General features: G+C 50.4%; 1 protein-coding gene across 5 annotated transcripts in view; it reads left to right on the forward strand.

Annotated features, from left to right (window-relative positions):
* Positions 1-2,983: 2,983 nt before the first annotated feature.
* The window catches only part of CHRDL2 (chordin like 2), a 32,620-nt gene continuing 13,338 nt past the window's right edge, over positions 2,984-22,265 (forward strand). Inside the window, exons 1-4 of one of the 5 annotated variants that reach the window (XM_025459009.3) lie at positions 2,984-3,392; positions 14,998-15,110; positions 18,787-18,880; positions 20,816-20,958. In XM_025459009.3, coding sequence (XP_025314794.1) covers positions 3,311-3,392; positions 14,998-15,110; positions 18,787-18,880; positions 20,816-20,958 — 432 coding nt within the window. In that variant the 5' untranslated portion in view covers positions 2,984-3,310. The remainder of the gene's footprint in view (positions 3,393-14,997; positions 15,111-18,786; positions 18,881-20,815; positions 20,959-22,265) is intronic. The other 4 variants (XM_025459008.3, XM_025459007.3, XM_025459006.3 and 1 more) reach the window with 4 other exon arrangements.

Genomic DNA, 22,265 nt, shown 5'->3' on the forward strand with positions numbered 1-22,265 from the left:
CAAGGGCAATACGTATGCTGAAGGCTCCTCCATGAAAGAGTAATATCTTTTCAAGTCATTGAAGTCTTCACTCATTCATGAAGCATTTATTTCTTTGTGTGTCAGGGACCTTGCTAAATGCTAGAAGTATAAATGTAAATGAAAAAAGGACCCTGCTCCCCACAGTACTGAGTAGAAATGCAAATAAATATTTACTCCAAAATGCAAATTAAATATTTACACTCCAGTAGCTTACAATACAAAGTGCTCTGGAAAATGAAGACAAAAAATTTGCTTTGTTTGGGGAACCTTGGGAAGGCCTCAGAGAGGAAGTCACTCAGAGCTGACTTTTGAAAAGTTAAAAGGAATTCACTAACTAGAGGAGGAAAAAGATGGTACAGGCAGAAGGAAAACACAAACACATGAAGGTGTGAAAGTGCAGTTTGTGGAAGTGAGTGAGTGGTGGAATAATAGGGTAGATGGGACTGGTAAGTAGGAGCCAAAATGTGCACAGGCTTGAATCCAATGCTAACAACTTTGGATTTTATTCTGTAAATGATAGGAAGCTTATCATTTTTTCTGTTATTTATTCAATAAACTTTTCATTTTGGAAAGATTTTAGATTGATAGAAAAGTGACAAAGGTAGTACAGTGTTCTTAACCTAAGAACCATATATCCTCCACCCTGCTTTCCCCAATGCTAACATCTCACGTAGCCAGAGAACCTCTGTTCAGATGAAGAAACCGAGATTGGTACATAGCTATTAACTAAAGTATAGACTTCATTCACCAGCTTTTTCCACTAATGCCCTTTTACTGTCCCAGAATCCAATCCAGGATACTGCACTGCATTTCATGTTTTTTATTTATTTATTTCCAATAATGAATTTTAAGGAGAAAGTGCCGTGATCACATTTGTCAATAGACACGATCGGCATAATTCGTAGGGCTCACGTGAGGAAAATACACTGGAGGAGCCTAAATTAGGATGGAAGCCTTGCTTAGAAGCTGTTGGCAAAGTCCAGGGAAGGGATGACAATGGCCCCAATGCTGGGAGCAGTGTGGATGGAGAGGAGGATTGAGGCATGTTTTGGTTTCATGCTAGAGACCTTTCCTGAAGTAGAACAGGTGGGATATAGGACAGGCTGATCCTAATTCATCTAAGACATGAATATATGTGTGCAACAGACTTTAAGCAAAGATGGAGAAAAGAAAAGATCTCTGTCTCAGATTCTTAGGATGAGATTATTTCTGCAACTATGCACTACATTTAACTCTGAGCTCCCTGAAAGCCAAGGCAAAAAGAGAAGCAAGATGACATACATAGCTCTCATTATCTGTTAAAGTATACTCAAGGAAGAGAAAGAGACTGGCCAGATGAGAGCGGGAGAAATGAAGTTTGAAGGGCACCTAGGAGGTAGATCATGCTTGTCCCTGATTTTGAAAGCCATGGCGAAACTCCATCTTTGGGGATCACTGTTTCTTCCCAGCACCCTCTGTTCTGGAGGGGATAGCCTGGCAGCACATGGGTATGGGGAGCCCAGCCTTATTGTACCTTTATAGACAGCCAGCCAGAAGTGTGGAAATGATTCTCTATCAGAATGGCATGTGGCTCAGCATCCTGTCTCACCTCTTACTTTACTCGACCCTCTCCTCTCTTGTGCTCACTGGACTTTCCAATAGCTCTGCAAGAAAAGCTGGGCAGGAAGTTGAGGTTTAATGTGGGATAAATGAACTTTACCAAAATGGCCCAGCAAGTTGGGGGGAGAGCCAGGAGAAGGACCCTGCCCTTTTGATTTCAGAGCCTGGGTGTTCCTTATCGGGAAAGCTCAGAGGTCTTACTAATTCGTCCACTCATTGGACACAAGGTATGGAGCACTAACCATGGTTTTCAGGGCTGTATCCCCAGGGAGCTCACCTTCTGGTGAGAAATTTGACACTTTGACAACCAGCTCTCACTGAAGAGAACTGAACATGGCCATCACTCTCAGAGAGGTACAGGCCTTACCTGCAGAGACAAAGGAGAGATCACGTCCTGCTTCAGGAGTGGGAGGGGGGAAAGCAGAGGAAGACGTCCAGAGAAAGGGCCAAGAATCCCGCTGGACTGGATTTCAACCTAGGCACGGAGCCTGTGGGTAGGAAGGGGAACTGTGGTAAGGGCATTCCAGCTGCCTGGAATTAGGACCCCTTCTTTTTTGAGATGTTAAGTACTTTGACGTTCATTATCTCATTTCATCCTCGCAAAAAAAAAAAAAAAAAAAAAAAAAAAGAGTGGAAGGCGTTAAGATCCCCGTTTTTAGATTCTGAGGCGGCGTGTCCAAGACCACAAACAGAATTAAGACCGGCAAGTGCCACGATTCCGCCCAGAGCTCGGTGCACGCACGCCCCCGCCCGACCCCGAGCGCTCGCCACCCCGACGTCTGCTCCCGCCGCACCCCGCAGCTCCACCTGAAGCCTCGCTGGGTCGCGTCGTCCTGCGCTCGGGGCGCCGCGGGGAGTCAGGGGTTAAAGCCCGTGGTCCGGGTGGCCCCTTCCCCCTCCCGAGCCCTCTCGCCTCCGCTCGGCGCCGCGCCTGGAGCGTGCGTCCCGGAGACCCGCACGAGAGAGGAGGGGAGAAGTGGGCCTGTTTCTCGGGTGGCCAATCCCCCGAGCCCGCGGTGCCCCAGAGGAGGCGCCAGGGCTAGGCCAGCGCCAGGCCGGGCTGCCTGCTTCCCGCGGCAAAGTACAAATGCGCCCGAGCGCGGCGCCTGGCGCCCTTGGCGAGCACAGCCGGCCCGCGCTCAGCCAGCCCCCGCGGCCGCCGCGCCGCCGCCGCCGCCGGTACCGCCGCCCCGCCGGGCCCCAGGGCCCCGCAGCCCGACCCCGAGCCCGCCGAGCGGGGGGCGCCGGCCGCCTCTAGCCCGCGCGCCCCGGGCCGCCCGCCGGTGCCGCGCGCCTCGCCCGACGCTGCGCGCCCGCAGACCCCTGTCCTCCCCGACCTCCTCCTCCTCCTCCTCCTCCTCCTCCTCCTCCTCCTCCTCCTCCTCCTCCTCCTCCTCCTCCTCTCCCTCTCACCTTCTCCTTTGCTTTTACTGCTTCTCCTTCTTGCCGTACCTCCCTCCATCTCTCCATCTCTCCCTCTTTCCACCTTCCTCTCATTCCCACCTTGGACCCAGCCTCGGCCTCTCCCCTTCGCCACCCTTCTCGGTCTCCCCGCGGTAGCGGCGGCAGCCCTCCCTGGGTCTGCGCCTTGCTTTGTGCCCCTCTGCCTCAGTGTCCTCGTCTCACTCTCTCCCCCACGCCCCTCCCGGCTCAGCGCCTGGCGGCCTGGCCCTGGGGGAAGGAAGGAAGGATGGTTCCCGAGGTAAGGGTCCTCTCCTCCTTGCTGGGACTCGCGCTGCTCTGGTTCCCCTTGGACTCCCACGCTCGAGCCCGTAAGTAGGCAGAGGAGGGATTCGAGCCCCTGGGAGGTGCGGGGGGTGGTGGGTGGGAAAGTGCCGGGACTTGGGGACCCAAACTGTTCTGACAGCCGTCAGGGCAGCACCTGTGCGGGGGAGAGCGGAGACTCCTCTGCCCGCCAGTATGGGCTGATGAGTTTGGGATACAGGGGTGGGGACTGGGGGGACCTGGGAAAACTCAGAGCCAAGGGGGCTGCTGCCATGGACCTGAGGATGAGGGGACTGAGGACAGTGGGGGAGAGGGCAGGACACTGTGCATGTGTGTTGGCTGGTGGTGGTGCTTAACATTCTCAGGAGAGAGCCAGGCATGTCTGGCTGCAAGGGTGCAGACAAAAGTGATGAAGATGTAGACTACTGCATTCAAAAGGAACCCATGGAAAGACAGAAGAGCTAACTAGATAACCTCACTCTGTTACCCCCTGTGATTCTCACAACACTTCCATGAGGTGGGTATTGTCATTTGCATTTTACAGATGAGAAAACAGGTTGATAGAAGAAACTTGCTGAAGTTTACAGAGCTAGCAAGCCATCCAAAGCCTGAGCTCTTCAATTCCAAATCCTATACTCCCCCCCCCCCCCCCCCCCCCCCGCCGCCAGCATCTGGAAGAATCCCTGATTTGGAGCTGTAAGACTCTGGGAGGCAGGAAGGCACAGGGAGATAGGCCAGTCTTCACTATCCCAAATCTTTTGAATACCATCAGATGGAGAGCACCTCTCTTAAGCCTCAGTTTCCTAATCTATAAAATGGGAATCAAAATCCCAGGACTGTTGTGAGAATTAAATTGGAGAAAATATGTCAAGCAAATAGCTGGTACATGGTAGCATCTTTAAAAATATCAGTCCCCTAATTCATACTTCTCCACTTAGAGCATATATGCCTAAGTTTATGTAATCTCTCCGGACCTCAGTTTCCCCCTGTCCCTGCAAGAGGCCAGCAGACCCCCTCCCCATCCCCAGTCTCTTGGGGAATCCTGTGAGGATGGAAAACAAAACCAAAGATTCACTTAATGAGAAAGAAGGAGCTTAGTTCAAACCCTAAAATACCTGATCAAGAAACTGAGGACCAGGAGGGGCAAGGGTTTGCTCCAGGTTACCCGGCACAGAGCCTGGGATGAAGACCCCGGTTTCCCAAGCCCCAGCGTAGTGCTCTGTCCTCTCCACAGCTCAGCTCCCCTTTCTTTTGCTGCCTTTCTTTAGCACGTGACTTTCTGGAGCTGGTGGTGCTGGATTTTGTTTCATTCTTGTCTCTGCTTGTGAGGGCAAGCTGCATGTCTGGTCGTCTCTGGGCTGCCAGCAGCATGAGACTCATAGAAGTCCTTAGCAACAAGTAATGGAAAGAACTCAGTGTTGGGTTCAAGTCCTGCCTCTGCCCCTTAGTAGCTGTGTGACTTTTCATAAGTCACAACTTCTCTGAGCCTCAATTTCTTCATCTAAGGCACAGATGGTACCTGGAACCCAAAGAGTTCTTGGGAGGATGAAAGAAGGGGACTGTGTTAAATTAGCTAGCACAATGCCTAGCACTCAGTAAATGTCTCCTCCCTTTCCTTGGGCCCTGGAGGTTTCCTCCTAACATTTTAAAAGGGACTTACCACAGAATGCCCTCCCTGCCCGCCTCCCTTCCTCTTGGCTCATCATTCTTAGCCCCCAAGGCTTTTCTCCAGACATTGTTGCTCTCGATGCATCTCTGAAAGGTGGCCCAGAATCAGATCGTTGTGCATGATTGCTAATGTCCTACCCACACCCCTCCTGTGGACCTCCCATATCTTGGCAGCCCTTCATCACCTTGCTGGGTCACACTTCTTCCAACACACTTTTCCTGGCCCACCTAAGCCACTTCAGTCTCCTTCCGCTGTGCCTCCACCGGCCTTCAGGCCCATACCTCTCACTGGGTCCTGCCATTCTATGTCACCTACAGCCTGGAGCTTAGCTTCCAGATGTGCAAGAGAACAACTCAGAGCAGACTTGAATTAAGGTGAGGTGGACTGGCATTCAGAGGGATGTGTTCAGATTTGGGGATGACAGAGCTGAAAGAGCTTTGAAAATCATCTGCTCCTACCTGCAATTTTCCTATCCTTACAGTTAAACTGAAGCCCAGGAAATGGGAGTGACTTGCCCAAGTTCACACAGCAAATTTGTTAAAGAAAATAACAACAGATTTGTCACTTAATGGTTGTGTGAATTGGGACAAATCACTTCCCTTCTCTGAGCTTCACTTTGTCTAGTGCTGTCAATCCATGAATCTAGGAACAATCCTATTCTATAGTCATTTGCAAGGGTCCTATTTGGGGGTCTCTTATGAAGGTCCTTGTCTTAGTCCAAGTAAGATCCCAGGCCTGTCGTGCATAATAAACCTCCTGGTGACACCTTGGGTGCTTTCATTAGTGGTGCCAACAGATGGAAATTCTCAAGTCTGCATCATGTCAGACTCCTGAGGTGGCTCGGCCCTACAGAAATGCCAAAGGCCTGTGAGCACACAGAGCAGTTTGCTCCTCAGTTACAATGCAAGGCTGGTCAAACAAAGGTTATTCTGTCCTTGGCTCTGTTTCCAGCCACAGATTGAGTTCAACGAGGACTGAGTCTCAACTCCGGCCACAGGCTGAGCCCTGATCCTCAAAACTCTGACCACAGATTGAACCCTGATTCCATTCTAGGTCCATGACCTGGTCACTAACTGATACTGATCTCAATCCCAGGCAGAGCCACATACATGCATGATGTTAGTTTGGGCACCCATCCCTCTGTGGAATGAGGACCTGCGTAGTATCCTGACTCTCTCTCCAGTGCTCTTTCTCTTATGTCAGTGCCTCTCTATCATGCTCTTCCTTTACTGATTGTTCAGCTCCCCTCTGCTCCCACTGTTTAGGGTATCCGGCATGCTTCCGCTTTCTCTTCCTTCCCACTGTCCAATCCTGCTTTTGGGAGACAGTTATCAAGTAGAAACATCAAACTCTATATCCTCTCTCCAAGGGCTATGTGTACAGTGGGAATCAAAGCTTCTGTTCCCAGGTGACAGCATCCCAGACTGCAGAAGCAGAGATGGGGCAGGAAGGGAGCTCCCATCATATGATGTGGTATAGAGGACAAATTGGAGTCAGAAGGTCAGGGCTTCAGCCTGGCTCTGCTACTAATTCCAACTGTGACACCAGACAAGTTGCCTTTCTTTGCCGCTCGGTTTTCCCAGCTGTAAAGAGAGATGGTTCACCCAAATAGACAATCGTTGAGAACAATTCTGGCTTTAACATCTCATGATTCTAAGACTCTAGGATCCGAAGATGCTGTTGCCTCGCTTCTGAGTCTGCTGTGGGCTTTTGAAAAGGAAGTTGGGGGAGTTTCAATCTACAGCCTGATACTCTTGCCCTGCTAGGGAAGAGTAGATCCGATCCTCAGACCCCAGGAAAGTGAACCCAGAAGGTCTAGAACGGTTGGTTTGGAGGGAGACCCACCAGTAGAGACCTTGCCCTGCTGTCCAGCTTAGTTGCATCCCATCTTCCAGTCCAGGTGTACATTGGGGTGGGGGGCACTTGAGTGAAGGCTTGCTATCCGGCTCCAGGCAGGGCCCTCTCTGGGTCTGTCTAGGTGGTTCTGCACCTCCTTTCTCCCACCAGTAGAGGTCTCTGTCTTACTCACTCGCTAGCAGGCTGCTGAGCAGGAGCCGGGCAACAGCTGCAGTTATTTCCAGCTGTTGCACCTGTTCTAGGACTGGCCTCTCAAGTTCCCCCAGCCACTAGCCATGGCGCCGGTCTCTGGGAGAGGGATCCTGAATCCCTTGGACTCCCAAAGAGGACTGGTGTGAGAGCGCTGCCCTCTGGGAGGTGAAGTGCGGAGATCATTTCAGGCAACCTCCTGAACAGGATCCCATCCCGTACCAGAGAAGGCCGCTCCAGTCTTTTTCTGACACCCATTCTTATAGTCAGGATTCCTCCTTATGTCTCACCTGGATCCTTTTGTGTTCAATTTAAAGCCATTTCTTCTGGTTCTGCCCCCTTAGATCTGAAGACTATTGGAGTTTGCGCTGGCACAAATCGATGATCTTAGGCAAGTCCTAGTCCGTCTTCTAGGACTCAGTTTCCACATCTGTAAAATAAAGGATTGGATATCATCTCTCAGCCCCTAACTTTCCAAGATTTTGCAGATCTAAGTGTAGATGTCCGAGGCAGAAGAAAATAATCTCCTCTCTGCCCCCTAACCGTTGCCAGTAGGAGAGCTGTCTTTCCTGTTTTTTTTTTTTTAATGATCTTTATTTATTTATTCATGAGAGACACACAGAGAGAGAGAGAGAGAGGCAGAGACACAGGCAGAGGGAGAAGCAGGCTCCATGCAGGGAGCCCGACGTGGGACTCGATCCCAGGTCTCCAGGATCACACCCTGGACTGGAGGCGGCACTAAACTGCTGTACCACCAGGCTGCCCTGTCTTTCCTGGTTTGACGGTCCTCTCCTTTGTGGTCCTTCTATGCTCCTGAACATCTATCATGTGCCAGAGAAGATGAGTCAGGTTCAGAGAAGTGAGGGCCTTTTCCCTTGATCACACAGCTTAGCTCCTAAGAATCTGAGGTTTTCACTTCTGATTCCCTTAGGAGGCCTCCCCCATTGGGTGCCAGAGCCCAGAGCAGAGCTTGTGTCTTAGAGAGAAGCAGGTTTGTGTGAATGGGAACTATAAAGAAATAAAGTATGCCTGTGTGGGCACAAGGGAAAAGATGTGAACATGCTCACATTCCTCTGCAGCTGGCTTGCTCAGGTCCTGGTAGGCTGGGGACCAGCCATAGTCCTGGGCCTCTCTCCTCACATCTCAAGCCCCCTGGTCCTCTCCAGCTTCCCCCACAGCCCAGGAGCTTCTTTCTTGGTTGTCTTTCCTGCTTATTGCTGGAAGAATTCCCAGTCCTACCACCCACTCCTAACTATCTCCTCTGAGGGCCTTTATCATAGTCTGACAGTTTCATTGTGGACTGTGGGATGGCCTTGGGTGGGACAAATTGGAAATTTTTACTTACATGTGAAGATCATGGGCTTGTTCATCCCCTCCCCTGCCTGGGCTCCTGACCTTTCTGTATATGGTGTTTGATTTGGGAGTTCAGGTGATGAGAGCTGGAAAGGAGAGGTCAAGAGCCAATTCCTGGTAGGTGGCAAGGCCTTATCACATGAATGAAGCATTCTTCTTGTTAGAGGTTTCCAGGATCAAGGGCCATACATCCAGAACCTCCCCTCTCCCTTGACTCTTCATTCTTTCACAGCGCATTCATTTATGGAGCGCCAACTCTGTGTAGGGGCTGCGCAGAGCACTGGAGATACATGAATGAATGAGATACGGTTCCTGCTCTAAAGAAGCTCAGAGTGTAGTAAGGAAGAAGAATGCACTTAGTCAGTACTCCCGATCCCGTGATGAGAGTTGTCATAGAGGGCTGAATTTAGTTCCATGGGAGCCCGAGGCTGCTGGCCTGGAAGGATGGGGCAGCTTCATCAACAGGGTGGCATCTGCAGGCTTTTGAAGAACGGGAATGAGCTGGCCAAAAGTGGAGATGGAGAATCACATTCCAAGGTGGGGAGGAAACAGCGCGGGAGGAAGGGACGTGAGAAAGAGCCTGGTGGGGTGGTGCAAGAGTGAGAAATTCAGCAAGAGGAAGTGAGGCTGAAAACAAGGCCTCCACTGAGAGTATTGCTGGAAAAGCAGGCAAGAGCCAATGCTTAACAGACTGGGGTGACATGATAACATTCAGAGTCTGTCTAGTAAACACCGCTGCCCCTCAATTCAGAGGAGATCAGCCAAGTCCAATCACTTTAAGCCAGTATCAAGCTAGGGAAGAGCTGTGGCTGTGGCCTCTCCAAGTGGACGCTTCAGGCAAGGAAGGGCACTAGCACATGCCAGCCACCCGCCATGAGCGGCCTTGCATGAACCACAGTCACCCCCACCTCTGTGCCTTGGCTGTGTAGCTCCCTTTGCCAGACAGGCCCTTCCCCTCTGTCTGCACCTGGTTAACTACTTCAAGATGTAGCTCAGGCATCTTCTCAGGGAAGCCTTCCCTAAAGACTCTGTGCTTCCAGTATAATAGAACTTGCCACACTGATGTATAACTGACCCTTGAGCAATGTGGGGGTTGGGGGCACCAACCCCGGCACAGTCAAACATCTGCACGTAACTTTTGACTCCCCTTTAAAACTTAATAACTAACTGATAGCCTCCTGTTGACTTGAAGCCTTACCAGTCACATAAATAGTGGATTAATTCGTATCTTATATGTTACATCAAGTAAGCTAGAGAAAAGGAAATGTTATGAAGAAAATCATAAGGAAGAGAAAATACAGGTACAGTACTGAACTGTAAAAAAATCCACTAACAAGTGGACCCGCACAGTTCAGAACCATATTGTTCAGGGTCAACTGTATTTTATCCATCCATCCATCTTCTTCATGAGTCTGTGAACTCCTTGAGGATGGGGACTGTGTCTTACTAAGTCATAGCCCAGGCCCACCAACATGCATAAGACCTGATACACAGAAGCTCCATAACTGAGTGAAGAGCAGGAAGTAATAGTACTATTCCTAATGATAATAAGCTATCCTTTTTTTTTTAAGATTTTATTTATTTATTTCTTCATGGGAGACATATACAGAGAGAGAGAGAGGAGCAGAAACACAGGCAGAGGGAGAAGCAGGCTCCATGCAGGGAGCCCGATGTGGGACTTGATCCCGGGACTCCAGAATCATGCCCTGAGCCAATGGCAGGCACTAAACCGCTGAGCCACCCAGGGATCGCCGATGATAAGCTATTCTAACTCATGATAATATCCCTGCTTGGCATGTCAGGTGCTCCGCGTCCACCCGCCTGAAGCTGCAGCCACATCCTGGACTACTCCTTTTCCCTCTCCAACTGTTTCCAGCCTGCCCCAAAGCTCACCCACCATATTTCCGAAGTATTCCCCAAATCTGCATTTTACCTGTGGGTACTGCTTCCATCTTGGCTCAGGCCAGCATGCTTTCAAAACCAGTGACTGCAACAACCTCTCTGCAACAACCTCCCATGGTCTCTCTGTCTCCAGTTTTGCCCTCCAACTGCTCCAATCCTTTCTCCACTTCTGTGGCTACAGTGATTATGTTAAAATGCAAATATGACCACAGGCACACCCTGGTTTAAAACTTTTGCATGGCTTTCTTTTGCCCTTTGGGCTTTCAAGGCCCTTCCTGAGCCTCTCCCTCCCTCTCCAGCCTGATCTCCAGCCCCTTACCCCTCCACTTTGATTTCTATATCCCGGCCCTGAGGTCTATGTAAGCCCAGGGGTGCTGAGGGAGTCCGGCTTGTGACTGCAGCTAGGAGAGTGTGGGGAGCCACAGGAAACAGAGTTGGTAAGGTTATAAATGACACCTGAGAGGTTTACCTCAGTGGCAATTACCATGATGTTCACAACCTAATGGGTGCCTGGGGGCTGCCCATAGAATTATGGAAGTAAAAGCTGGTAGGGTAGTTTGGAGTCAGAACCCAGATCTACTTTTTGTTTTATAGCCTACCATTTAATTGAGCATCTAATATGTGTCAGGTGCTAGGTATATTACATATGTTATCTGATTTAATTCTACAATAATCCAGAGAGGTAGAGATTATTACTAATCCCATTTGACAGCTATGGAAACTGAGGCCAAGAGTGAATAAGTAACTTATCTAAACTCAGGCTGCAGATAAAAGTCAGATCTGGGGTGCTTGGGTAGCCCAGTTGGTTAAATGTCTCAGTCTTGGTTTTGACTCAGGTCATGATCTCAGGGTCGTGATCCCAGGGTTGTGAGATCGAGCCCTGCCTCTGACTCCATGCTTAAGAGTCTCTCTCTCTACTTCTCCCCCTGCCCCTCCCTTGATAAAATAAAACCCAAAACCAATCAGAACCCCTACCTATCTGATTCCAAAGCCAGAGTCTTTGGACTATATACATACCTCCACTGAGTAAGGGGTTTTGAGGGGCAAGAGACCTGTCCAACTTTAATTTTTCTCTATCTTAAGCCTGGAGCAGGGCCAATTGTCCTTTTCAAATGAAAACTTCCTCCACTACTGTCTTTTTCCTGGATTAAATATCACTGCTAAGGACCATTAACTTCTAAAGATACCTGAGAGAAGGTGCCCCCCTGAGTTGGGAAGAGGGATGTGGGTGCAGATGGATGAGATGATGCATATGGGTGGAAAGGGCAGGACCAAGGGCAGATATGGAAGGCCACAGAAGACCAAAAGGAATAGATGGGAAGGGAGGGGATGTGAGAGACATGCTTTGCCTCCTTCTTCATGCTACTCAGATCAGCCCCCACTGGCTCCCTGAACCTTATCCTAGCCCACATTGGAGCTCCTGAGAACCAGGATGGTCTCCTATACCCATATACTGATGGGTATAGGAGACCCTATAGGAGACCCTCAATATATCCTAAATCATGGAAGTTTGAAATGATCAAATCTTAGAACCACAAAATCATGCAGTTCTAGAAGCTTCATGTTCTCATGGAATGTAGGCTCTTGGAAGCACAGAATTCTCAAGTCTTGAATCTTAGAAACCTAGAGCTTTGGAGTCTTAGGATTATGAAATCATGGATTCATAATCAGTATCTGTTTAGAAACCTTTGGAGATCAAAGTTCACCTTCCCTCTTATTTTGCAGGGGAGAAACTGAAGATCAGAGAAAGAAAAGTCTTCCTCATTGTCACACAGTGAATTCGTGGCATAAGGAGCTAGAGCTCCGTCCTCCGGCCATTAGCAAGGATCAGGGCTAATGCCAGGACTGCAGGGATGGAGCCACCGAGGCCTGGCCATTCCTCCTTCCCCCTGGCTTTGGCATAGCTTTGGGCACTCACCTCCTTAGTATAAGAGGGAACCCCAGGCAATGTCACCCTTCCTTGTGCCTCTCATCTTGGAGGGTGTGGTGTGCTGTGGCTGTGGCTGCAGGAGGCCCCCTGGGGTTGAGGGACCAGCCTGCCAGGCCCCCAATATTCTCAGCTGCTGCCAGGTCTGTTGGTGGGGCAAGCAGCCTCCTGGCCTGGGCATGGGCTAAGACATTTTCTCTGTCTCCAGGCTTTGAGCAGGCAGTGAGGGGTTGGGGTGCCAACTGGCACAGGAGCCAGGCCACAGGGCCGCCCCCAGGAAGGTGGTCGTGTTGCAATCGGCCCCTCCCTGGTTGGGGGAGGGGACTGAGGAAGAAAGACATTATTCAGTCCTTGGAGAGTTGGGCTGGCTCTGACAAGCACCCCAGCTGGGGCTGTGTCCCGCCCTCTCTGCCAGCAGAGGCTGAGAGATAAACACAGCTCATTTGATACGGGCCAGCCTGGGCCTTGCTGGGAAATAAATCTGCTGTCTGATCCCCCCTCTGCTTTGGGGAGCAGGGGAGGGGGCAGGGAGGGAGCTAAGCCGTGTGCTTCTATGGTCCCCAGTGGCCACTGAAGCAGACTGAGGGCATCATGGACCATGACCATGCCGCAAATCTTTGTTCAGGGAGGCCTGCTGAGAGACAGAGCAGGAGCAGGGCAAGGAGCCAGGGGCAGGCCAGGAGCAGTGCAAGGAGCCAGGGGCAGGCCGCTTCCAGTCTCTTACAGGGGAATCTTTCTAAAGGTTAGGAATGGCCCCAGAGCTCCTCTCCTTTGGAGGTGTGTGCCAGCCTGCACCCCAGGCCACCCCCAACACTGAGAGGAAATCCTGCCTGCGAGAAAGATTCAGAAAGTGTGAGACTCTAGAAAGTGGGCAGGAGGAAGTGTGAAAGGCAACCTCTAGACTCTAGACCCGGAGGGGATTAGGAAAGAAAATAGGGACTAGGGTATGGTAGCCGCTGAGGCAGAGAGAAGCCTCTAGACCGTGAGATTGGGCAAAAAGCCATGGAGGAGGGAGGTGATCTGCAAGGAGTTCTGCCTTGGAGTGAAGTTCTGGGTTCAGATCACGAGCTAGACGGCCTGGGCAAGGCACTTAGGTGCCAGATCCTCAGTTTTTCCATCTGGTTTTCTCATAATGATGGTAACAGTCCCAATGACCCTGCTTAGAGGGACAAGATCCAGTTTATTCAAGATGACCCATCTTGCAGGGTCATTGTTACCACAATTATCATAATAATAGGATTCAACAAGTGTCAGGAACTAGGCTGAGTAAGCCCTCGATGAGCATTATCCAATTTCATGCTCAAAATAATAATGTCAGTGGGGTAATTAAGTAATTTATGTAAAGAGAAGATAGTCAATAAATGTTGGCTCCTTTTTCCATATCTCAAGCTCACTCAATCCCACAAATCTTTGCAGACACTTAGCTTGTGCTAAGCATCCTACTTCCACCCTAGAGCTTGTTCTTAGGTAATGTAGACTTTTCCTGTAAGTAATGATAGCATCCCCTCTGGCTTGTAAAAAATCACTGGCTACCTGTGAGGAGGAGGAGTGGCAGGGATAGGGCCTGACCTGGAGCCCTCACCCACACCTTTGGTGGTGATCTGTAAGAGGCGGGGCAGCCTGGGTGGCTGATTGGCTGTGAGAAGTGAAAGAGGGGGTTTCAGGAAAGCAGGATTTCAGGAGAGGTATCTAGCCTAAGGAAACAACCATTCCTCAATCGTTCTTAGAAGCATTCACCTGCATATTGACAACTGATATGCAGATCACAAAAATGATCAATTGATATGCAGTCATAGTCATAGCAATGACCATCTTTAAGGATATTTAAAAGTCAGCTTTCTGGGGCTCCTGGGTGCTCGCTCAGTGGGTTGAGCATCTGCTTTCAGGTCAGATCATGATCCCAAGATCCTGGGATCTAGCTCCACACTGGGCTTTCGGCTCAGCGGGAAGCCTGCTTCTCTCTCTCCCTCTGCCCGTTGCTCCCCCTGCTTGTGCTCTCTCTCTCTTTGTCAAATAAATAAATACAATCTTTTAAAAAAGCCAGCTTTCTAAGAACCTTTGGCTAGGCAGTCCATGTTTTCCCGGTTCAAACACTCTCATCACAGCTCCCTGAACTATAAGGACACAGTACACTGTGAAAGCAGGAAAGCTGCTGTGAGCAGCTTTATTGAAAAAGGACCCAGAGAGAAGGTGTGCCTGTGTATACGTATGTTCACACGTGTGTGTGAGTAGAGAGAGAGTCAGCAGTGGGAAGGGTGTGTGTGCAGAGATGCAGTAAATAGATAAGCAAAATGGGACCAAGGGAAAGGAAGCCAGTGTGATTGTGAGGGCAAAAGGAGTACTGGACTGAGTCAGGAGACTCGGACTATCATCCCTGCTTGGTGACTGACTTCCTATGTGACCATAAAGGTGTAATTTATCCTCTCGGGGCCTCGGATCATCCATCTAATAACAGTTATACCACAATTTAAATCTGTAAGCACTTTGTTTGATCTTCCTAACTGCCCTATGAGAGAAGGGCTAAGGTTCAGAAAGAGGCAGTGACATGCCCATAGTCACTCAGCAAGAGTGTGGTCAGGCTGACAAGCTCAGATATTCTGGGCGTCTCACTGGGAGAGCACACCTGGGAGGTTCTCTTTCGCCTGTCTGGTCCAGCCAGGTGACATCCTACCTAGAGCCAGAGAGAAGGAGGGATGAAGCAGGGTCTTTGGGCTGGAGCCTCCTGGGACTGACAAAGCACTGGTTGGTTTGCCAGGTCCAGACCTGTTCTGCTTCTTCCACGGGAAGAGATATGCCCCCGGTGAGAGCTGGCACCCCTACTTGGAGCCACAGGGCCTGATGTATTGCCTGCGCTGTACTTGCTCTGAAGTAAGTTCCTCTGGCCACTTGGCCACCTAGGAGAGGTATGTCTGGGAGACCACAGAGGGGTCACCCCAGAGGGAGGGTGGGGCCGTGGCACTTCAGCAGCAAGCACTCAATACGTGGGAGCTACTGTGCACCTCCCAGAGATAAGTCACATCGAGACTGGGCTGGGGACCTGGGCCATCTGTCTTTCAGCCAGCCTTCCTTCCACCTCTGCTGCTGCCAGCCATGCCTGTGTCCCAGGACAAGAGCCTCTCTGTCCTGACCTCCCACTCCTTCCTTTCCTTGTGCCGTTTCCTCCAGCCACTTCTCTTGCCGTCCTGCCTTAGGATATGTTCTTCCAAGGCCACTGGCTCAAATATCAATTCTTCAAGGAAGGCTTCACCCACCCAAATGCCACCCTCACCATTAGCCTTATTTGATGCCTCACCTGCAAGGGTGTCTTCTTCTGGGGTGCTACATAAGTTTCTCTGTCCTTCCCTCCTGATCCCTGTTGGCCAAGTGTAACAGCTACCTGTGTCTGTCAGGTACAGCCCCTCCTAGATCTGTCAGTCACAGCCCTTTGAGAGCAGGTCTGACTGGGCACTCACTGAGGCTGGATTCGGAGTCCCGTGGGAGGCTGAACAGACTGGCGCAGAGACCAGATCTTCTTGTTCACCTCTGTCTCCCCCTTCCAACTCCACCCCGGCAACCTCCACAGAGCCTTGTACTGTCAACTAGGTGGAATAAATAAGACCCCCAGGTCTAGAGTTCTCTGGCCAGGGATGAGGATGGAGGCGGAGTGATTTGGGAGGCTTAAAACACCCTCAGCTCTGGTTCAGCTGCCTGGGGCCCAGTCTGGTTGGTGTAATATCCTCAGCTCTCTCTGGGTGCTGGTGGTTGGGGGGACAGGGTACCTGGCTCCTACCTGGAACCAGCCTCTTGGTGCCTGTCTTTCCCTGCACAAAGCCAAGAGAGGAATGCAGGAGGCCTGTAAAAGTCTCCCTTGTTAAGACAACCGTCAGAGTGGGAGCAGAGAAGAGCTTCTGAGAAGACACTGGGAGGTGAAGGGGAGTGGACCAGCCCCTCTCCTGATCTGATCACTGGAGTTTCATTCCTCCTAGGATCTTTCCCTCTGATCTACTGCTTCTACCATGTTGGCCCCAGGCAGAACGCTGGTGCCAGTGGCGACATAGCCACTCACAACTGCTTCTCCTTGGTTCTCCTTAGCACATCTGAGGCCAATCAGTCTTTACAAAAAGAACTTTATGAAATAGAGCCAGAGAACAGGAAGAAAACCAACAGAAAATTCCAGACGTATTGTGCGGTCCAGTTGACAAAGTCCAAGTTTTGTGATCCACTGGAGTCAATTCATTTCTCCCCGGCTTCCCAGAGTTCCCACATACACAGTTTCCCCAACCCAAGAGACTATGGTGGTATCTCCAAAATATACCCCGAATCCCTCCACTTCTCTCCACCATCACCACTCCTCTAATAAAAGCCACCTTCATCTCTCCCTGGGCTGCTGTATCAGCCTCCCAATGGGTCTCCCTGTTTCCTAAGTCCTTCCTCCACATGGCAGCTAGGATGATCGTCTCTGAACATAAAATTGATCGTGTTATATTCTACTCTTAAAGCCTAGTAGCTTCTCATTGCACCTAAAGTAAAATTCAAATTTCCTGCTTTGGGGGCTGCATGAACTGACTTCTGCCTTTTTCTCAGACCTCCTATCTGGTTGTTCCTCCACCTGGATGCTTCCCCCACAAGACCTCCTCTGGAAAGGTCCCTTCCCTCTCGAAGTTCATCCCATACATGAGGGTTTCTGTGACAGCTCTTTCTAAAATAGTCTACTTTCGTTAACTCAATCACATCCCCTGTTTTATTTGTATCATAAATTTAACATCTGAAATGATCGTGTTCCTACTTGTTTAGTTTTTATAGTCTGTGTCCTGCTCCTAGGATGCAAGTTGTTTGAGAGCAAAAACCGTGTCGGTTTCACTGCTGTGTCCCTAGAGCTTAGAAGAGGGCCTGGCACCCGGTCGGTAGTCATGCAGTAAATACTGAGTGAATGGATGAGTCCCCTCAGTCACCAGAGGTGGCCCAGCATCATGGAAAGTACATAGGCCCTGAAGACAGTGCTCATCTGTTGTGTGCTCTTAGGCAACTTAACCTCTTGGACAGAAGCTCTTATCTCCTTGCAAAAGTTTGGATAGCAGTACCTACCCCGAGGACTGCAGAGAAGATGAAGAGAGATAATATATTTATGTATAATATACAGCCCCTACCTAGTTGCTACCCAGTAAATGGTAGTTCTGACTTTCCTGAGAGGTGATCTGGCTGCCAGGCCTCCTGCCCAGTCACCTGCCCATTCAACCCCTCACCTGTCCCCACCTTACTCCCGGTTGCATGTTGCTGATCGTCTCTATAACTAGGCACCTCCAAGCTGGAATCAAGAGAGAAATTCTAACTCTTCAGGTCACATAGTTCCTTGAACTCCTAGTTACTCTTTTGAGGGGCTCAGTTCACCCTCTAGACATTAAGTATCATGTGTGCAGGCCTCTAGAAGGCCCCTTTTGGAACTCAGACCAATTCTATGGACTTTGGGATGCCCCTTGGTGCTGATTAGTCCCTGTGATCTAGCCATCTTGGGAAGTAGTGATCCAGAGGGCCTGTAGGCTGGTCTAGGGTTTTCTGTGGGGCAAGAGGTGCTGTGGGAAACTCGGTAGGCAGGAGGCTGGAAGCAAACCTGCCAACTTCACAGTTGAAAAAAGCTGGCTCCATTCATCTAACCAAGAGGCCCTTTCTCACTTCTCTTCTGGCTCTCAGTTAGTCACTCCTTCATTCAGACTGGCATGGGCACTAGCTCGGAGCAAGGCCCTGAGCTGACAATTCAGAGAGGAACAGATGAGGCATGGCCCTTGTTCTTGGGAATTGGTGGTTGAATAGACGAGACCAAGGTAAATGTTTCATTACAACATAGTGCAATGGCCCTTATAGCAGAGAGGGGAATAAGGTGTGGGACGCCCAGGTTGGTCTGACAGATCCTGTCTGGAAAGCTAGGACCATCTCCAGAAGGAGCAGTGGCCTCTCTCCCTTCAGTTCTTCTGTTTCTGCTCATCTCTCTCTTTCTTAGTTTCTCTGTATCATTCTCCCCCATTTGCTGTACTTGAAAAAGCATAAGAACTCTGGGGCCCTGCTACTCTGGTGCCAGCTCCAAAGCGTCGTGTAAGTTTTCCCAAACCTCTCAGAGATTCAGGGAGTGGATCACAAAGCCCTGAGTCATCGCCACATCAAGCATCTCATCATGTCCCCATCCCTGTCTCCGGCCCTCGTGTGTCACATTTCCCTCTTAGCCATGAAGCTCAGGCCCAGAGGTAAAAGAATGAAGTCCTAGAGTTAAAATAACAACAGTCAAGATCAACATCAAAGTAACTCCAGCCTTTTACTCTTATTTCTCAAACATCAGGAAATGGACATGGGTCTGTGCAAATCCATGTACCCTACCCCTTCCTCCATGGTGGGGCATGTGAGCTGGGGAAGGGGAGAGACCTGACAAATTGAGTTTATTGTTTTTATCCTGTCCTGTCACAGGCTTAAAATGAGTGTAGTGCCCCACAGCGGGGATGGGGTTTTGGGAGAGGTCGGGTTTGGGTGGGAGGCAGTGGCTCTTAGAATCAGGACCACTCCCCTGTGTCCCCTTCAGAGTGCCCATGTGAGTTGTTACCGCCTCCACTGCCCGCCTGTCCACTGCCCGCAACCTGTGACTGAGCCACAGCAGTGCTGTCCGCGGTGTGTGGGTGAGTAGCCTCCTTCCTCCCCCTTGCCCACTGATCCTTACTCCCATCCCAATTAGGGCTTCTGGCTGAGGGAGGCCCCTGGAATGAGAGAGGGCAGTCTCTAGCCATCAGAGGTATTGAGGAGGCAAAGGTACTCAGAGGAAGAAACATCCTGGATCCCCAAGGAAAGCTGGGGTAGCCGCAGTCTTCTCATTCTTAGGTAGCTGGGCTTGGCAGGAAGAGGGAGAAAATGTGGGAAGTGGCTAAAGGAAACAGGGGTGTGCTTGGCCTGTGGATGGCACATGTGAACTCCAAGCTCTCTCTGGCTGGTCGGAGCTAGAGGGAGTGGACATGCCCCATGTCAGTGGGATGAGCGAGCAGGAGCTGGGAGGAGCTGTAGGGGATGCCAGGATTACGGCCCTGAGGCTGGGAATGACCAAAGGAGTTGGAGTACGTGTTCTCCAAGACTCCTCCCAGTGCTGAAGTTCAGGCACTCTGTGTGTCTTAATGCTGAATGCCTATGGTTCTATGATTTTAAGGTTCTAAGAGATTCTGAGACTGGGATTCTAGGAAGCAAAGGTAAAAGAGAGGAGAGGAGAAATGGTCTGAGAAGGAATTAGCATAACCAAGTATATATGCAACCAAATGGCCAATGAGGGGCAGCTAGTGGGAGACCAGCTTAGAAGCGGGGAGATGCTGAGAGGAGAATCAATGCTTAGAAGCATCAAGAAGGTGATATAATGGGGCTCCAGGCTCTGGAGCCAGGGGTCTTCTGGTGAGCTGGGGACCTGTGGGGAATATGTGTGTCAAGTACGTTTGTTTTCCGTGTGGGACCCCAGAAAGGATCTCCCCATGGCTCTGACTTGGGTCATAGGTATTCATGGCTCTGGGTTCCCTTGGGGAGCAGGGGCTTTGAGCTTCACCCTGCCTGGCGAGGGGAGCATTATGCCTTCTCCTTGGAGAGGCTCACTCCAGGAGTCCTTGCTTACCTCTCCTTGCTGACTTTGTGCCTAGGCCCCTTCCCCAGTACATGCTCCTCTCTGCCTCTCTATTTCCACATCCTGCCCCTTTGCCTGCCCAGCTCTATGGCTCTACATGTTCTTCATGACTCAGCTCAGCTATCAGCTCCTTCAGGAAGCCTTCCCACCAGCTTCCCTCCCCACTTCTCTGTGGTGCCACAACTGTGCTTCCATTGCTCAAGCCCTTACTACAGTGTCACTGCTTGTAGAATGTCTCTCTACCCACTTAGATTGTGAGTTTCCTGGTGGGAGGGGCTGGGTCTTACTCGGCACTCCATTCCCAATGCTTAGCCTGATGCCTGGTATAGACAAGGTGCTTAGTGAAGGTGTCTTGAGAGAATGAGTAGGTTCTCTCAAAACTGGAGACTTACCCCACTGCCTGGCAGGGTGAGGACTAGCTGATTGGCAGGTGCTGAGGAATGGGGCTGTGGTGGCCAGTGAATGATGGAGCTTACACCAAGCACAGGACAGTCTAGATCATTCCAGCTGACTCCCCTAGGATATAGCTCTGTGTGAGACTTTGTTTTGTTTCCTGCTGTATCCCTACCACCAAGAACAGTACCTGGCACTAAAGGGGATTCATAGATATGCTCATTGAATGTTGAACGAACAGGTCCCCACCACATGGGGCTCAGTGGGGCTGAGGCTTCTGGCCTTGCCTTCTTGTTCTTGTCAGGGCCAGCTAAGACACTGAGGGGCTGAAAGGCCATGGTGGGGACCCAAGAGAGGGACTGACATGATCAGATGCAGGTATCAGCGAGATCTCTCAATTAGCTAATATGAAGACTGGCTGGGAAGGCTGAGGCTGGAGTCTGGTTTAAATCCCAAGATAGGATTAGATGCAGAATCTTCAGTAAAGTGGCCCAGTTAATTTTAACAAACCTTTTGGAGTGATGTGAAACTTCATTATCTCTTCCCCTTGCCCCCTCATCTGCAGAACCTCACACCCCCTCTGGGCTCCGGGCCCCCCCAAAGTACTGCCAGCACAATGGGACCATGTACCAACACGGAGAGATCTTCAGTGCCCATGAGCTGCTCCCTTCCCGCCTGCCCAACCAGTGTGTCCTCTGCAGCTGTACTGTAAGAACTTTCATCTTCTCTTTTGCACAGGCCAGCACAGACAGGCCTGCAAAGCACAGTGGGGTGGTATGAGAGGGGGTGGGGGGGATTGTTCCTCCCTGTTAAAGCAAAGTGAGAGTGAATGGACTCCGGGGGAAGGGAGCATCTGGGGTCTGGAACGTCCTGCCCTTCTCTGGGCTTCCTCGTGCTCCTGAGCTGCCTGTTATAGCACCGTTACCTCATACTCACATTTGCCCATTTCTGTTCTCCCCAGTAGACTCTGCACTCCTTGAATGGAGGGAACATAACCAATTCACTTTTGTATCCTCTGCTACCAGCCAGCTCCCAGGGCCCGGCACACAGATGTCTATAATGATTTTTGAATGAATACATGAATGAGTGAATGATCAGTCCTGGGGTACAGAGACAGGGTCAGACTGCTTGTTGCAAATTGATTTAATCTGAAGTTGCTTAAACTCCCCCTGCTGTGATCAGAGTTGAGCCTAGGAACAGGCAGCAGTGTCCCCCTCAGGGGACAGAGACTGAAGCCAAGCAGGGGCTGATCTGGAAAGTCTTTAGCCTCCTCCTTGGTGGGCTCAAGTGTGGCTCTGCTATAGGTTTACAGATGGCTTTCAGCATGTCTTTCTTACCCTTGGGTTCAGCTCATCTGTGCATTGGCAGGAGAACTCCTGCTTTCCTGATTTCTGCTTCACCTGCTCATCAAACTTCTCTGGGCCTCAGTTCCTCTGAGTGTGGAAGGGAGTCTGACCAGGTGATCTCCAATGTCCTGTTTAAAATAATTCTCTGATTTAGCAGTGACACAAGGGTAAGAGGCATAGATTTGATGTCAGAAACCCATGTATGAGTTCCAGCTCTGCCATGGTTCCCTGTGTGACCTTGACTGAGTTACTTCTCTGGGGCCTGCGTCCCCATCTTTTCAGTGAGAGGATCCTCTGAGTCTGAGATTCTGAATCTTAAAAGTATCTGTGCTGCAGAGCAAACAACTTACAAATAATAAAGAGTGACCACTTATGAATCAACCTAGAGAGCAATTGTTTTTGCAGGACTTGAGCCTCTTCCAGTGGTCTAATACCTGCTAGTGCATGTAGATGTCTTGTGTTTATAGACAGCCCCCCAAAGACCCCAGGAGCAGAAAAGCACTGTTCTTATTTTTCAGATGAGGAAACTGAGGCTCAAATCAGTTAAGCAACTTGCCTAAGGTCACACAGGTAATTAAGTGGCAGAGCCAGAATTCAGATGCGGGGCCACATGACTCCAAAATTCACGTCCCCTCCCCCTGAATTGTGCTGCTTCCAGTAAAGAGACAA

Source organism: Canis lupus, chromosome 21, assembly GCF_003254725.2.
Source record: "Canis lupus dingo isolate Sandy chromosome 21, ASM325472v2, whole genome shotgun sequence".
Taxonomy (NCBI): domain Eukaryota; kingdom Metazoa; phylum Chordata; class Mammalia; order Carnivora; family Canidae; genus Canis; species Canis lupus.